Source organism: Oryctolagus cuniculus, chromosome 13, assembly GCF_964237555.1.
Source record: "Oryctolagus cuniculus chromosome 13, mOryCun1.1, whole genome shotgun sequence".
NCBI classification, from domain to species: domain Eukaryota; kingdom Metazoa; phylum Chordata; class Mammalia; order Lagomorpha; family Leporidae; genus Oryctolagus; species Oryctolagus cuniculus.
Window position 1 is genome coordinate 97,023,696 of NC_091444.1, and position 17,489 is coordinate 97,041,184.

The following is a 17,489-nucleotide window of genomic DNA, read 5'->3' on the forward strand; positions in this document are numbered from 1 at the left end:
AGAGAAGACTTGTGGGCAGCTTGCCCTATATATGCCTTATTTTTAGGTTGGACTTGGACTTACAAACAGCAAAGGAGGGCCTTTGAGTGTTAGCTATTCTAAATAACAAATCTTTATAAAAAGAGGAAGCAGATTTTAGCATAGATATCGCACTAGCATGCTTACTATGTAATGCCTTATTTGATTCATAACTGAGCACATACATTTTATTTTCAGGAATCCTACTAAGTCTCATCTGCGCCATGCGATTCCTAGTGCAGACAGAGGCCCTGGGCTATTAGAAAGTCCTTCAATATTTAACTTCACTGCAGATCGATTAATTAATGGTGTCCGGAGCCCACAGACAAGGCAAACAGGGCAAACTAGAACACGAATACAAAACCCCTCAGCTTATGCCAAGAGAGAGATTGGAACTGGGCGCGTGGAGCCAGGTAGTCTTGAATCCTCTCCTGGTTTAGGGAGAGGAAGGTGAGTTGTCTACATAAGGTTTGCTAAATGTAAACTATATTTCTGTCATAAAATATTAATGTTTTTAAATTTTTAAATTTAGATTTGTTTTATAATATTTTCACATACATCACAGAAAGCCAAACTGAAGGCTATAAACATCAAGGAGTTTATGCAATTGCTGTTTGCGGTTACATTAGAGCAAAGATTTAGATTGTTTCATCTTTTTTGTAGTATGAAATTGTTCCATGAGAAGTGTAGATGAAGTGGAACTATTTGAGGTCACAGTCATTATTTGCAAAGAATTTTGGAGCTCATCAGCTCCTAGACTCCATTGTTTGTGCCTACAGTCTCACCTTGGTGGTTGTCGCTGGCCTCTGACAAAGGATGCCCTCCAAGCTCTGTCCAGTGGGCTCCTCACCTTGCTCATTTTCCAGTGGGCAGTGAGGAAAATGAGGTTTGCAGAATCTCAGCCACATTATCACAACATATTAATAAAAAGTGGGTTTGAAGCTGAGAGACAGTAACTTGTTAACCAATAAGGTATGCCACTTGGATTATCCAATCACCTTGTATATCCTTCATCAGTATACAAATGGTAGCAATTACACGTTTATGCTTGTGCCTAACAGATGTTGATTTTACGTAAATATAGAGTCTCACTTTGTCCACAACAAGTAAGTTATGCTGTCCCTTAAATAATCCCTAATTGTAGCCACAAACAATAAACAGTGAAGAGTTTAGTTAACATATACTGATAAATACACATGGCGCTCCTGAGAAAGCATGCATAGCTTCCACAGTCTTTGTTTCTGTAATTGTTCATGAAGCCACAGTTAATATTTGTAACTTTCTTCTTCTACTTTGTCTTATGTTTCCTCTGTCTTCAGATGAAGCATTGAGTGCTCAGGGCTCTTAAATGAGAAGGGCGATCTAGATCTTCCTTATTGAAGGAACTGATGCACACTGGTCATGTCGCACCTTGTTTCCCCATTGCAGGTAGGGGTGGGTAAGAGGCACTCTGCAGGATACCCAGGGTCCAGGCATGCTTTTCTCCCTCACCCTGTACAATAGTCAACTGCAGGACCTTTTTTTTTTTTTTTTTTTTTTTTTTTTTTTGACAGGCAGAGTTAGACACAGAGAGAGAGAGAGAGAGAAAGGTCTTCCTTCCGTTGGTTCACCCCCCAAATGGCCGCCACAGCCGGCATACTGCACCGATCCAAAGCCAGGAGCCAGGTGTTTCTCCTGGTCTCCCACGTGGGTGCAGGGCCCAAGCACTTGGGCCATCCTCCATTGCCCTCCCGGGCCACAGCAGAGAGCTGAACTGGAAAAGGAGCAACCGGGACAGAATCTGGCATCCCAACCGAGACTAGAACCCAGGGTGCCAGCACCGCAGGTGGAGGATTAGCCAAGTGAGCCATGGCGCCAGCCAACTGCAGGGCTTTTCACCCTGGCTGGATTTAGTATGATGAAGAACTCCATATGCCAGGTGACTGTTTCTGTTTCTGTCTCAATGGAACCACTGTTAGCTCCTCACCTTACAGAAGCATTTCTCTTTGGAAATAAGATACTCAAACCAACAGTATTCTGAGTTGAAAGAAGTACTAACTCTGCAGTATAACAGAGATTTCTCCTTACGGTGCCAGAACCATGCCTCTGGCTGTGGTGCTACGTTGAATCACACACTTCCCCTTCCTCCCAGAACTGTAGCTGAGTCTTCACTTGGCCTGCCTGGATTCTCAATAATGGAGTCTGATAGCCAGCAGGTTTCTAGGTCGAACACATGGAGCACCATGAGGGTGAGGAAAGTCTTTGATTAGGGTGAGGAAAGTCTTTGATTAGGTCTGCCGAGAGTGATGCTGCTAGAACCCCATGGTGGTCACATCTGTATCCAGGACACAGGTCTATTCCAGCAAAGCGTAGCTTCTGCACTCCCCAGGGACTAGAACGACTGTGGTCGGGTTGCCCCTGGGTTGAGCTTCTGCACGATTTCTTCCTTTCCTCTGGACAGTACTCACAACACACATGCTCATACTGTCCATCCCACACTCATTCTCCCAGATCTCCTTGTTATCAAGCTTTGAGTTCCAACTCCTAGAAATCTCTCATCCAGCCAGATACAAGCTCCTGTCTCTTGAGCTAGTACAGATCTACTCTTTCTACATTCCCAAGTCCAGACACAGTGCATCCAGAGTTCTGCCCACTGGGAAAGTTTCCTGGCCTTCTGGGGAGTGATCCTGAGGCCATTCTATACAGTGTGCATGAATATCTGTAATGCCGGCCCATCACTGTCTCTCAACACAGGCCCCACGAATGCCCTAAGTATGGATTAAGGTGAAGGAGAACTGGTCACTGAATGGCCAAGCACCAACCTTGTAAGACAGTCAATGGTTAGCATTTGTGCCCAGCTTTTTATAGGTTAGTGCCCCATCCGTGATAGCCAGCCGAGGTCTCTTTGTCATTTGATGTGCCATAGTCAAGCATTTAGTCTCACCCAGGGCCTAGTAGTCGACAGCCAGGAGCTATTTCCAGAATGCTTTGCTACATAAGGAGAGAGCAGATTTTCTGCAGGAGGTGGCCTGACTTTGTTCCAAAATCCCAACAGCTTGTGTCTTACTTCTGCTTGAGGGGCTACCAGAAGGGTTCAGAGAGCATCCCATGTTTGACTGAGAAGTTGAGGGGATCTAAGCTCATTCTACTTGTTAGCTTTGTCATCTTAGACAAGACTACTTTTTGGTTTTCTGTAAAGGCAGTTGTGAATATTATCTCTAATCTTCTTTCCATCTTATACATTATGAAGGTATTTCCAAAAATTCATAGAAAATGGAATTAAATGTATTTTGAAAAAAAAGTTTAGTTCTGTCATTTTCTTTGTAATGCTCATTGTGATGAATTTCTTGAAACCCCTTATATGCATTGATTTCACTTTTCTCTCTCTCTCTCTCTCTCTCTCTCTCTCTCTCTCTCTCTCTCTCTCTCTCTTTCGGTAGCAGAATAAAACAATCTTGTTTATTTGAAAGGCAGAGAGACAGGGATAAGGAAAAGCAGGGAGAGAAAGAGAGGAAGAGATATCTTCCATGCTCTGGTTCACTCCCCAGATGGCCTCAAAAGCCAGGAGTCTGGAGCTCCATCCAGGTCTCCCACATCAGTAGCAGGGGCCCAATTACTTGGGCTACTTTCCACTACTTTCTCTGGCGTATTAACAGGAAGTGGATCAGAAGCAATCAGGCAGGATGTGAGCTAGCCTCCAATATGAGATGCAGACATAGCAAGTGGCGGCTTAATCCACTGTGCCACAACGTCAGCCCCTAAACTTTTCTTTTAATTCCATTTCTCCATAAACTTTTTTTTTTATTTGACAGGTAGAGTTATACACAGTGAGAGAGAGAGACAGAGAAAGGTCTTCCTTCCATTGGTTCACTCCCCTAATGGCCACAACGACCAGTACTGCACAGATCCAAAGCCAGGAGCCGGGTACTTCCTCCCAGTCTCCCAAGCAGGTGCAGGGACCCAAGCACTTGGGCCATCCTCCACTGCCCTCCCGGGCCACAGCAGAGAGCTGGACTGGAAGAGGAGCAACCAGGACTAGTACCCGGCGCCCCAACTGGGACTAGAACCCGGGGTGCCAGAGCCACAGGCGGAGGATTAGCCAAGTGTGCCATGGCACCGGCCTAAACTTTTCTTTTTTAAAGATTTATTTATTTGTTTGAAAGGCAGAGTCACAGAGAAGCAGAGGTAGAGGCAGAGAGAAATCCTCCATCTGCTGTTTCACTCCCCAAATGGCCGCAACGGCCGGAGTTGTTTATGTTTTAATTATACTTCTGTTTCTTAAAGATTTATTTATTTATTTATTTATTTATTTATTTATTTATTTGAAAGGGAGAGAGAGAGAGAGATCTCTTCTATCCATTGGTTCACCCCCAAATGGCTTCAGTGTCCTGGGTTGGGCCAGACCGAAGCCAGGAGCCAAGAGCTTCCTCTGGGTCTCCCACATGTGTGCAGGAGCCTAAGCACTTGGGCCATCTTCCACTGCTTTCCCAGGCACATTAGCAGGCAGCTGGATCAGAAATGGAGCAGCCGGGAGTTGAAATGGAGCAGCTGGGACTCGAACCAGAGCCCTTATGGGATGCTGGCATTGCAGGCAGCGGCTTTACCTGCTATGCCACAGCACTGGCCCCTCCATAAACTTTTTTGAAGTCCCTTTATAAAAGGCCCTTGGGAAGTCTTTGTGTTTAGTTAAAATAATGGATAAATATAAAATTATAAATTGAAAGTAATATGTGACTAGTCCAGGTCTACGTGTCTTAGCCATCTTAGGATCCTAAGGACCCAATGTGAAGTCACCACTTAATAAAATGTTTATACAGTTATAAACTGCCATGTATGATATAACCTTGCTACCTACAGGAGGTCTAATTTAGAGTGACAAGAATCTAGAGCACTGTTCAGAAGGCCAGCAAGTAGGATAAAAGAGATAATTCTTGGAATCTAGAGATCATTATGTGATTTTTGTGGTAGAAGATAAGCCATTGAAAGCAGTAGTATATAAAACTAAGGGGTGAAGGAGTGTGGGATGGGTTATTTGGGGTCTTTTTAAGTTTTAGTATCAAGCAAATTTGCATTTGATAACCTTTCACTACCATTTTTAACAAGTTTCCTATTAGTTTAGTATCAGATTTTATATACCTTTTTATTCCAACTGAATGAATATTAATATCTTTAAATAATGTTGAGTAGCCCCTAAGTTAATTCTTATAGTAATTTTTTTTATTTAAAGATTTATTTATTTGAAAGAGTTACAGAGAGGCAGAGAGAGAGAGAGGGAGGTCTTCCATCTGCTAGTTCACTACTCAAATGGCCGCAATAGTCTGAGCTGCACCAATCCAAAGCCAGAAACCAGGGGCTTCTTTTGGGTCTCCCACATGGGTACAGAGGCCCAAGGACTTGGGCCATCTTCTACAGCTTTCCCAGGCCATAGCAGAGAGCTGGATTGGAAGTGAAGCCGCTGAGACTCAAACTGGCACCCCTATTGGATGCCAGCACTACAGCTTAACCTGCTACACCACAGCACTGGCCCCAGATGTTATTTTATTTACCTATAGGAACCTAAGATTTAAAACTTTTCCATAAAGTTTTTATGTTTTAACTATACTTCTGTTTCTTAAAGGTTTATTTATTTATTTATTTATTTGAAAGGCAGAGATACAGAGAGAGAGAAAGACAGAGAGATCTCTTCTATCCACTGGTTCATCCCCAAATGGCTGCAATATCCAGGGCTGGGACAGACCAAAGCCAGGAGCCAGGAGCTGCTTCTGAGTCTCTCATGTGGGTCCAGGGACACAAGCACTTGGGCCATCTTCCGCTGCTTTCCCAGGCACGATAATAGAAAGCTGGATTGGAAGTGGAGCAGCAGGACATGAACCAGCATCCATATGGGATTCCAGCGTCAAAGGCAGCAGTTTTACCCACTGCACCACAACTCTGGACCCAAGATTCAGATCTGAGAATTGGGTCATCTTTGAACAATTACAGAGTAACAAAGACTAAATTGATGCATGCTTTAAATATGTGAGCACAAGCATAATGCTCAATGACCAATTGTCCAGCCAGGAAAAAAATAAGTCTTTTTGCTTTCTGCTCCTCTAGGAAAAATTCCTTTGGCTATAGGAAGAAAAGGGAGGAGAAGTTTACGGTGAGTACGTACAGCATATGTCACTTTTATGACATTTAAATGTAATTCCTATTAAACAGACATGAGATTTATTGGAGTAAATAAGGTGAAGACATGAGAAGAAGCATTTCAAATGATTTTTTTTCTCTTAGCATGATATTCATTAAGTGGTAACTGATTTTTGATAGCCTAAAGAGGAGGACATGGTGCAGGTCCTAGTTTCCTGAGTATTTTTTCCACAGTGGGTAAACATGTGTCCTATGGAATAGGTGCAGTCAAGAACTTATTCTTGCACATAGTGCAGTCTCTGTACTGGTGTCCAGACCAGTTCTTCTGTTTGGGTAGCCCTGTTGTAGAATTTAGAATGTAGTATTCAGTACCCCCTGATTCTTGGGGTTATGTTCCAAAACCTCGGTGAAAACCCGAGATAGCAGATAATAGCCATCCTTCAATTTAGTGCCTTTTCCACCTTAACTAAGCATTTATAGTGTTCACTGTTATTGTAGGAGTAGGGAGTAGGAAGGTTATGACAAGGTACAGGTTCTTTTGAGCCTCAAACAATGCCTCAGCTTCAAATGAAGCTCACACGGTAAGTATAACAGCAAAAGTTTACTATAGGAAAAGAAAGTACACTTTAAAAAAAAAGAGAGAGAGAGAGAGAGAGAGAAAGGTCTTCCATCCACTGGTTCATTCCCCAATGAGCCACAATGGCTGGAGCTGCGCCGATCTGAAGCCAGGAGCCAGGAGCTTCCTCCGGGTCTCCCACACAGGTGCAGGGGCCCAAGGACCTGGGCCATCCTCCATTGCTATCCCAGACCATAGCAGAGAGCTGGATTGGAAGAGGCACAGCCAGGACCCAAAGCAGCGCCAATATGGGATGCCGGCACTGCAGGCAGCAGCCCTACCTGCTACACCACAGTACCGGCCCTGAAAGTGTGCTTTTTTAAGAGAGTAGAAGTGACCCAAGAATCGAAACTCAGTGTGAGACTGAGACTTGAGGCCCTGAGGATAATGAGGGCTGTGATTTCTTAGGAGTTGGTCTTGGCCAAGGGGCCCTTACTGTGGTTTTGAAGTCACCTGGTGTGTAGGCCATCTGGCCATTATCTTATATGTATACAGCTTCTAAGTGGAGGAGATTTTTTTTTTTTTTTTTTTTTTTTTTGGTCTCCTGCCTCAAGGTTGCAGATAAGGGAGGCAGACAGGAGAGAAATAGACCATGAAAGAGTTTTGGAATTAGCTTTTCAGTTTCCTCAGTTAACCTTTACCTGTCTCCTGCCTCAGTGTTTGAAGTGCAACAGCAAAAAATAGCACAAGAGTTTAATTTTCCTTCTTCATAATTTCACCGAGAGAAGATTCATCCTTACTGTCAGTATTAGCAACTTCAGATTTGATTTTGTTTTTCTTAGAAACTCAAGAACTTTCATCTTTTCACTGAAGGCCAGTTTGTGGCTGCTCTTTGGCAGATCTGAATTGCCGGTGTCATCAGTTTGCACTTTGAGACCACTATTAAGTAAAATATGGGCTATGTGAACAAAAGCACTATGATTCCACTACAGTTAATCTGAAAACTAGGATTGCTACTAAGTGACTAATCAGTGTGATAGCATCCAGCCTGGATACACTGGACAGAGGGGTGATTCACTCCCTGCACAGGATGCAGTGAATCAGAGCAAGAAATGTACATGCTACTCAGAACGGCACATAGTTTCAAACTGGCACTATATCTCAAATTCGCCACTTAAAATCTTGGAACTGTGATTAATGGCGGGCGGGGGAGGGAAACTGAACATGCCGGAAAGCAAAACTACGGATGAGGCAATACTAGTAGTGTTGACCAGTAGAATAAGCTTCTCCTGTGTAGAAATTTGCTTGGCAGTGCTTTTCATTTGAAGCATTGAAAAAATTTATTTATTTGAAAAGCAGAGCTAACAGAGTTAGATCTTCCATCTGCTAGTTTACTCCTCAAATGACTGCAATGGCCAGGTCTGAGCCAGACCAAAGCCAGGAGCCAGTAACTTCCTCCTGGTCTCCACGTAGGTGCCATGGCCCAAACAAACACTTGAGCCATCTTTCACTGCTTCTCCCAGGCCATTACAGGGGGCTGGATTAGTAGAGCAGCAAGGACTTGAGCCGGCACCCAGGCACCCATGTGGGTTGCTGGTGTCACAGGCAGCAGTTTGACCTGTTGTGTCACAACACCAACCCCCATTTGAAGTATTTTAACACAAATCCGCTATGAACCAAACATTGTTGCCTTTTGCTATAACTTACAGATAGGACAAGGACAATACCAAAAATAAGTAATAAATTAGTGGGTGATAGGCACATGAGACATGGCGATTTTTTACTTGGGTTGATTGAACAGTTTCTCCTGTAAAAAATATTTGTATATAGCTATAATGGATGTTGGTATGGGACTTTTCAAATCCACGAAATAGGAGAGCATTGTGGCAGGATTTTAACTCTTTGGTAAGGCAGTTCATATTGGTCAGTTCCCATTGGCATTCGTGAATTCTTGTAGCAGTTTAGAATAACAAGGCTGGCATCTGAATATCTGTTTTGAAACCTGCTGGCACTGTTAGGCCTGCCCTGAAGTGTTCCACTGACATCTGTTTTAGGTTTTTGTTGTTGTTGATGTTATATTTTGTTTGATTCATGTGCTGAACCACTTAGAAATTGAGAAATATGGCTCAGAAGTTCTCTTTGTCAGAGAGACTATACCATTTATTGTGCTTATATACTCTAATAAGTTCAGAAGTTTATATACAGTAACCAAGATGTGAGCATTTGGGCCTGATCAATGCCTTAGGACCAGGAGCAGCAGTCATGCCTCACTCCAAGGCATTCAAATCCTGACAAAATCTAAATGCTGCCTTCAGAGTCAAGCCCTATTTGGGTTCTGCAAGCTCCAACACCTGGGTAGTTGTTGCCTGCTCCTTTTGCTCCTAAAAATCAAGGTTTAGTAAATTTTTCCAAGCTATCTAAAAATGCTTATCTTTGGAAAAGTTGCATTCATCTCAGTAACATGCACATTTTAAAAAATGATTTGTTTTATTTGAAAGAAGTAGAGAGAGGGAGAAACAGAGAGAAATCTTCCATCCACTGGTTCACTCCCCAAATGGCCACAATGGCCAGAGCAGGGCCAGTCTGAAGCAAGGAGCCAGGAACAACTTCTTGGCCTTCATGGGTGCAGGCGCCCGAGGACTTAAGCCATCTTCCCCTGCTTTCCCAGGTACATTAGCTGGAAGCTGGATCAGAAATGGAGCAGCTGAGACTTGAACTGGCACTCATGGGATGCTGGCTCTGCAGGTGGTGGCTATACCCATTACGCCATAATGCCAGCTCGTATGCACATGTTTTTCAAAAATCTCCAAAAATTGTTTTGAGAACATAGTGTCTGTTTGTAACCTGAAACTTTGTTAGATTATTTTGAGCATTATGTTCATTATAGTAGATTATGGGGATCATACAACAGCCAGATGGTCAATAAGAAGCATAAACTTAGCGGTGAGGACACATGACTAGTAAAGTTAAGTTAAAATTAGGCATTTCTGCCACAGTAAAGGCAAGAAATAGGCAAGTGTGCCCAAAACAGACAGTGGAATTTTTGTCAACATGGATCCATTTTCATTCTTTAACCTGCTGTCACTTGAGTGCAGGTAAATTTTCAGTAGATCCCAGTCGTACGGGGAATGATCTTCCTGTTGGTGTAAATTTCTGGAAATATTGGCAGCTTGAAGCTGGGTAGATTCATCAGATCTTTGCTTCCCGGGCGTGGTAGTTCAGCACTCCAACTAAAGAAGGACTTGCATTCACATAAATGTCAGCTCATTTTCCCTTTCTCAGCCTTGTATCTTTTGACCAAGGAACTTCGTACTTACCAGTATGTTCTAGCCTGTTAGAGCAAGTTGATAGTTATTCAGAATATATCATTGCCTTTCTCCTGAGATCTTGAGCTTACGAATTACAGTTGGCTGTTACTATGCAGAGTTTACCTTCTGAAAGAATCTAGGAAGGGTCTGTTATCAAATACTGTGTTTCAATAAGTCAGTTTTCAGATACCCAAAGACTCCTTCCATTCCTGCCTTTTGTTACTGTTCACCTGTTTTTTTAATCGACATCTATGTAGAATTTCACACACAGCTTTAGAGAGTTGAGAGTGTGCCATTGCTTTTCTCTTAAGATAAACACACTGTGGTATAATACATTTGTCTGGAGATAAACAGGGATACATTCTACATTCAGGCTGTTCTGATTTCTGTCTAATGGAGTTATTTTATAAGGCCGTCCTTGTTTTTAGGTCATTCTGTTTTCTGTGTACACGCCTGTGCCTTTCCCTGGTTTCTGTCAACTGATTCCATGCACTGGACTTCAGAGGTTTCTGACACTCATGAAGAAGGGGCACTGTGTGCAGTGTATTCACCTTTTTAACGGCCTTTCTGATCTGTCTCTTGGCCAGCTGTAGTCTTAGAATTTCAGTCTAATGGGTCTGCTGTAGGTGGTTGAAGTGTGATGAAGCATTGTGTGGTTGAATTACCTGTGCATTGTTTGTTTTAGATTGATCAGACAAATGTGGAACTCAGAAGTGTCCTTGCTTTACTCTTGCACTGCTTGCACACTTGTGTGACTTAACAGAGCGTTATTCTATTGCAGAGCAGCCAAACTCAGTCTCCAACACCACCAAAGCCTCCATCACCAAATTTTGAACTGGGTCTGTCCAACTTCCCCCCATTACCTGGAGCTGCAGGCAATTTGAAGACAGAGGACTTGTTTGAAAACAGGCTATCTAGCTTGATAATAGGATCATCAAAAGAAAGGGTAAGATAACATATTGTAAGTCTAAAGCTGCTAACATTCACTGAGCACTGGTTTTTGTGCTAAGCACTTTATAGAGCTTCTTATCCACATTATTTTTTAAATATGCATAAGAGGTTTAGAGAGATTAAGTGATTTGCAGAGGTCACACAGATTTGGAGTGACAAACTGAGTGTTGAACCCCAGGCCCAACCGTCTCGTCTCGTTCCCTTGCTGACTGTGGAGTCAGAGGTAAAATCTATACAGTCATCCAGAAACTTGAATTGCATTTTTATTGTTGTTACTCAGACCTACCTTTATCCTGTAAGACAACAGAGTGGATTCTTCCCCCTTTTTAACCCTGCTAACAAGTACCTAGGAAGGTCTTGTGGAGTGGTCCTGCTTACATCCCTCGGGCCAGCCGTCCTCAACCGTGGCTGTAGATCAGAGTCACCCCTGTGTCATTTTCCACAGTGACCCACCACGCATTCCCTCCATCTACTGTCCCAGCAGGAAGACAGAAAGCAGTGCCGGGAGGTTTTGGAGATCTCCATACTTGCATTAGTTAGACTCGTACTTCCTTTGACAGAGGTCTGACAAATGCTTCTTGATTGTGAGCTTAACCTACTCTGGTGGTTTTCAGAGCCTCAATGCAGATGCAAGTACGAACACTATTCCTGTAGTGGTCCCCAGAGAACCCTCATTGCCGGCTTCTTGTGCTGTATCAGCAACATATGAACGATCCCCTTCCCCAGTCCATTTACCTGAGTGAGTATTACTGTTCTACCAACAATTGGTGTTTACGAAGTTGAGTGCCCTGTACTGTTGCGTGAAATTTCCATATCTGGTGGCATTTTTACAGGGATCCCAAGGTGGTAGAAAAGCAGAGGGAAACCCACAGTGTGGACAGACTCCCTTCTGTTGTTACTACAACTGCGTGTAAATCGGTGCAGGTGAATGGAGCCGCCACAGTAAGTACCTAGCCCCTGCCTCTCCTAGCACTCGCAAAGCTTTGGGTGTGGTAGAAACACACAGTGCTCTCCTTCTGCATGAGCTGAATTTTTAATCAACTCTCACTTGATGGATTTTTATTTGTGTCTGTGTTGTTTCTTGAGCAAAATGTCCAGAATATTTGCTGGTAATATTCCATTAACTACTCTGGTTCTTTCTCATTATCGCTACCATTGCATCCTTTTATTTCAGTGTTGGTTGATAACTGTTACTTTAGTAACTGTTACTTGAAATCATAGCCCCTGTTCTTCCATAGAATTTATGACCGATTTAGCATTTATTCTAAGTGTGTATCTCGTGTGCTAAAGAATTAAAACAGGAGCAGGTGCTATGGCACTTGGGACATCCATACCCACATTTTGGGGTGCAAGTTTGAGTCTCAGCTTCTCTGCTTCCAATCTAACTCCCTGCTAATGTACCCGAGAAACAGCAAATGATGGTTTAAGTACTTGAGTTCCTGCTACCCATGTGGGAGACCCAGATGGGGTTCTTGGTTCCTGGCTTCAGCCTGGCCCAACCCCTGCTATTGTAGCCATTTGGGACGTGAACCAGCAGGTGGAAGATTCTCTCTCTCTCTGTCTCTCTTTCTCTCTTTCCCTCCCTCCCTTCTTCTTCTGTTCCTTCTTCCTCCTCCTTCTGCTCTCTCTTTCTGCCTTTCAAATAAATAAAAAGAACTAAGCAAAACAGGAATAAGACAGGGGGTGCCACATTAACCTCTAACCCTGTGGGTCTGGCGTGTTTAGATCCCAGTGACTTTCTTTCTGGTAGCTTCTCTCTGGTGAATCCAGCCTCTTGAGTCTAATTTATGTCATCCTCAGGTTGATCTTGGGTGAGCTTTTATGTCAGATTTGGGAATGCAGCCGTTATTGTCAGTTTGAGTAAAAAAAAAATCAGTAGGTTAAAATTAACAAATGGATTTAGTTGCTGAAATATTTTTATTTTTTTCCTCTTATTTAACCTTCATGCTTCCCCTTATCTGAAAACCTGTTGCACTTTTTAAAAAAGTTTTTAGCTTTGTCACAATCCTTTTTTAAGAAGTTCTTTGTGTATTTATTTGAAAGTCATAGACAGGGAAAGACTGAGATCTTCCATCCACGGTTCACTCCCCAGATGCCTGGAACTCAGTCTTCTCCCACATGGGTGGCAGGAACCCAACTACTTGAGGCATCACCTGCTGTTGCCAAGCATGTGCATTATCAGGAAGGTAGAATCCAAGCAGAACAGGGACTTGAACCCAAGCCCTGCATTTTGGGTGCAGGGGCCCACCCCTGCAAAGACTGCTTTTGAAGTTTCTCTGTCAGTGGTGGGCTACTGTGTGGTGGCTTGTTGCCTGCTTGTGTTCTGAAGAAAACAGAGCAAGAAAAAGCAGTGTTTGTGTCTTTTTCTAGAAGTTTCATTTTTTTTCTTTAGACTTCCGTTTTCTAATTTTATCCATTTTTAAAAGGTGTTTCTCAAGTCTCCGAGAGAAAGTTGTACAGCATAGAAGCTACACATCATTGAATTTTATGAACTTTTTCAAAGTAGAAGCACTTGGGAAGATGGCAGTTTTTAGTTACAGCTGAAAACTTTGTTTTTGTCTAAGTAAACTTTGTTCCCCATGTTGTCCCTGGAGAAACCATTTTTTGCATGTAATGCCATGTTTGTCTGCTTCCAGGAATTGCGAAAGCCCAGTTACGCGGAGATTTGTCAGAGAACGAGTAAAGAGCCGCCTTCTTCCCCATTGCAACCCCCAAAAGAACAAAAGCCAAACCCTGGCGGTTGTGGGAAGGAAGAAAAGAAGCTCGCTGAGCCTGTGGAGAGATATAGGGAGCCCCCTGCCCTCAAGTCCACTCCCGGAGCCCCCAAAGACCAGAGGCGGCAGCCTGGGCGCCGGCCCTCGCCCCCAGCTGTTGGGAAGCGTCTTCACAGAGAACAGAACACTCCCCCCAAGTCTCCTCAGTGAAAACCGTATGTCTGGGAGGGGTTGCAAAGAGCTGTATTAACCACAAATGAAACACTCTTCCCACTCAGTACGAGAATGAGTCGCTGGTTAGGCGCTTGCAGTGTCTGTGAGGCCCATGGAATGCCTGCAAGTTATTTTTTCTTCTGTGAGTCGGATTCTCCCCTTCTTGGAAAAAAAAATCTGTTTTTCAGGATTTAATTAATATAAACCTTATTTTAGGTTGGTGCTTAACTGGAGGTGATGCATAAGTCTGATTTTTTTCAGGATAGAAAATGCATTTATCCCAACAGATTGATGTTTTTTATTAAGCCTCCATGTGGCTCTGAATGCAAGCTATATATAGTGAGTTTTTCTAAATTAAGGGAACTATGCTACTTCATTTTTTTTTTAAATAATATTGATCTGCAAGTGCGTATCTCAGATGCCCCAGCAGATGGATGAGGGCTGGCAAGGGCGGCCTTGGCCTCGAGGTGGAAAGGGGTTGGCAGTGTCAGGTTGCCGACACACTGGCATGGGAGCTGTGCTTTCATCTAAACTGTTAACAAGTGATTCTAGCATTTAAAAATACATAGAAATGTACATATAGGTCTCTTTGGATCCAGTGGGCAGAAAGAACCTGCAGAGCGCACCCTAGAGAAACCTGAAAGCTTTGAGTCTTGACGTCCTGCCAGCAAGTAGCCAGCTTCTCCCTTTAATTGCAAGTGGCTATTACCTAAAATCAATTCAAAGCACATTGTGAATAGAACCTAAATGCAAATATACTTTGTTGGCCACTGACACGTTGCCAGGACGTTGTACCATGGAGTGGTTTATGATCCCCGTGAGCTGGCTGCTCTGGCTCTTGGCCTGGTGCACCTGCTGCATGCACATTTCTGTCCATGCTCCCCGCCCCCAGGCACTCTCTGAAGAGAGTCCTCATCTTAGCTCCATGTGGACGTCTTCCTGAACCTCTGCATCAGCACATGGATTTAAAGTTATGTAAAATGGTGAGAGAATGGTGTTTGTGGTTTTTTCCCCTCTTTGGCTGGTGGAGGACAAAAATTGTTGCTCTTTTTACCTCCAAGATGAGGGTCTCATTGATTCCCTTCTAGAAGTGTTGTACTTCTGAAGAACAAGGATGCACTAAAGTTAGCAAGTTTATAATAAATTTAAATATAAATTATTTTGTTTTAAAATGCCTAAAATTTTTCTTTAAGTATTCTAAGCAGCAGACATTAAAATATTTCCTGCTACATGTAACCATACAGTTTATTCCACAAAATGTTATTTAACAAGACTGAGGTTGTTTTTTTTTTAAAAAATTATTTCCATCCAATATTTAAAGACTTGAATTTTATTTAAACTTGAAAATGACTTTGCCTTAACTTTTGTATAAGACAGCTTAGAGTTCATGGAGACCGGCCCCTGGGTTGGCGTGAGTGGATCAGAGTTACTCAGTTACCGTGTGGATCTCTTGTCGCTAGTTTTACTGAGTAAGCATACCGTAGTACAAGAACTAGCAGTAGTTTTTGTAATATACCTTAAGGATCTTAAACAGTTGATCTTTTTTCAGATTGTTGAAAAATCCTGTAAATGCAAATAGTTGATACTGTATTAAATATGTGCACTTGGGAGTGTGCTTTGCTTGTACAGTTGTAAATAATCAGAACATATTAAAAAAGGTACCCTACAGAGAAAATCTGATAAAAATTATTGATATATTATAAATGTTGATGTTGAGCTGGATGTAGATAAACTAAATGTTGTGGTTTGAATATTATTTTAATTTGTTGAGGTTTTTCCCCCCCTCTCATACTGGTGTGTTGAACTGATTTTGCCTCTTTGCTGCAAAAGGGAAATGGAAAGTCTTATTAAAAGCCGTGAGATGTTTTCATACTCTCTTGCAAAGTATGGAAATGCATACTAGTCATATCTAATGTGAAAGAATTCCGAAGTACAATGTAGAAAGCAGAAACTGGTAGGATCTTTTAAGTCAAAGTGAAAAATGAATTACTAAATCGAATCATATATTGCTAAGTGTGATTTACCCTACCAGAGGAAAACCTGCCTGGTGTGTCTCACGGTTTCCTTCAGGGCAGTAGTCATTATTCAGAGACGTAGAAATACACACAGTGCTAATAAGTTTAAAATGCCTGATAAAGGAATGGGAGAATTAATTTCTTGGTAGCTGTCAGATCGCTGGATCGAAAACTCGGAAATAATTGACCTCTTCAAACCAAACCAAGAGATTCTGTAAACACTCAGAGGGCAAGCTCTGAGATCCGGGGCCCTTTGTGTCACTTCTTTGAAAAGAGGTGCCAGGGTGTGCTCAGCCATCCCTGTCCCCACACACCAGTGGGTCTGTAACAGTAAGTCCTTTCCCCAGCGTGTGAGCTTTGCAGCACGACGTGTGTGTGATTAGAGCCAACTGTGGTTGGTTGTTTGCAAGCTAAAAGGCTAGAGCTCAAGAGCAGCATGCAGGAGAGCAGTGGGCACGTGGAGTAGCATCGCACAGAGAAGGGGCTGTGCTGGTGGGTTCTGCTGCCAGCGGACGAGGTCAGTACACTGTAATTACTGCTTAGCCAGCGACAGTCTGTTGCATCCAGAGCTGAAACCTTGCTCAGATGTGATTTTTATAGCAAAGGTGATATGCCAAATAGCTATTTAATGTTGAACAAAAAGCCTGTCTGATATTGCTTTGGAGATGTTCCACTCAGAAAAAAAAAAAAAAAATGGGAGTTTTCACAATAGGAAGCTGTGACGGCACATAGAGACTGTTGCTAATTTCACATACAGCTAATGATATGTGGCTTTCATACAATTTTTAAAATTTAACTCATTCCTTTCCCCACCCCCAGCAGTACCTCAAGTTATAGAATCAGAGATACAGCAATCACAAATGACATTTTAACTTGTAAAATTGTGTGATGTTACTTACCATTTGGAAATATAGGAATAAGAACCTGGTCCCATTTCACCAGACGTGAATTTCAAGTAGAGTAGTTGTTCTCTTAAGAGTTGGTGTCATGGTGTTTCCAAACAGTCCCTCCTGTCATCGCATCACTGGTCGCCACTAGCCAATGGCGGGAATGTCTTACGTTGCTGTATTGGTCAGGATGTCTGCAGTTTACATTTAAAAACTGGTTCGGTGTATCACAACAGGTGACTAATGGTGCATACCTGTCTTTGTATCCCCTTCAGTGAGTTATAGTTGTGGGTTTTGTGTGCTTCATAGCCTGTTACACAGAAAGCAGCAGACAATCGAAGATTTAAGGAGCTGTAACAGCTGCCAGTTCACAAGATGGGAGTGTAATGTGGAAGCTTTCTTGAGGGTTTTTGTTTTTGTTCTACTTCTTTTCATTAAGACTGGAATCAAGCTTACATGTAAACTATTGGTAATTTAAGTTTCCTTTTGTGTCATTCAGTGTAAAACTGTCTAATTTGAAAAAAAAATGTAGGTTATGAAAAATAAAGATTTAGGCACTGTTCAGTTTTTCTTTTGATTTTCTTTTAAATTAAAAATTACTTCAAGAATGCATCTTTTTTAAAATATGATTTGTTTCTATATCCCCTCAGTGTAAATGAGAAACACGTGTGTGTAAACTTGCTTGAGTTATAAAGGCTTCTGAGCCCCATGTGTGAGTT

General features: G+C 42.5%; 1 protein-coding gene across 4 annotated transcripts in view; it reads left to right on the top strand.

The window, feature by feature from the left end:
• LARP4B (La ribonucleoprotein 4B) overlaps nt 1–17,334 on the top strand; it is a 108,722-nt gene extending 91,388 nt beyond the window's left edge. For 2 of the 4 annotated variants that reach the window (XM_051835914.2, XM_070056003.1), the window contains 6 exons: nt 217–468; nt 6,094–6,139; nt 10,772–10,936; nt 11,556–11,680; nt 11,775–11,883; nt 13,578–17,334. In XM_051835914.2, the coding sequence (XP_051691874.1) occupies nt 217–468; nt 6,094–6,139; nt 10,772–10,936; nt 11,556–11,680; nt 11,775–11,883; nt 13,578–13,865 (985 nt within the window). In that variant the 3' untranslated portion in view covers nt 13,866–17,334. The remainder of the gene's footprint in view (nt 1–216; nt 469–6,093; nt 6,140–10,771; nt 10,937–11,555; nt 11,681–11,774; nt 11,884–13,577) is intronic. The other 2 variants (XM_051835916.2, XM_070056004.1) reach the window with 1 other exon arrangement.
• Nucleotides 17,335–17,489: the final 155 nt, after the last annotated feature.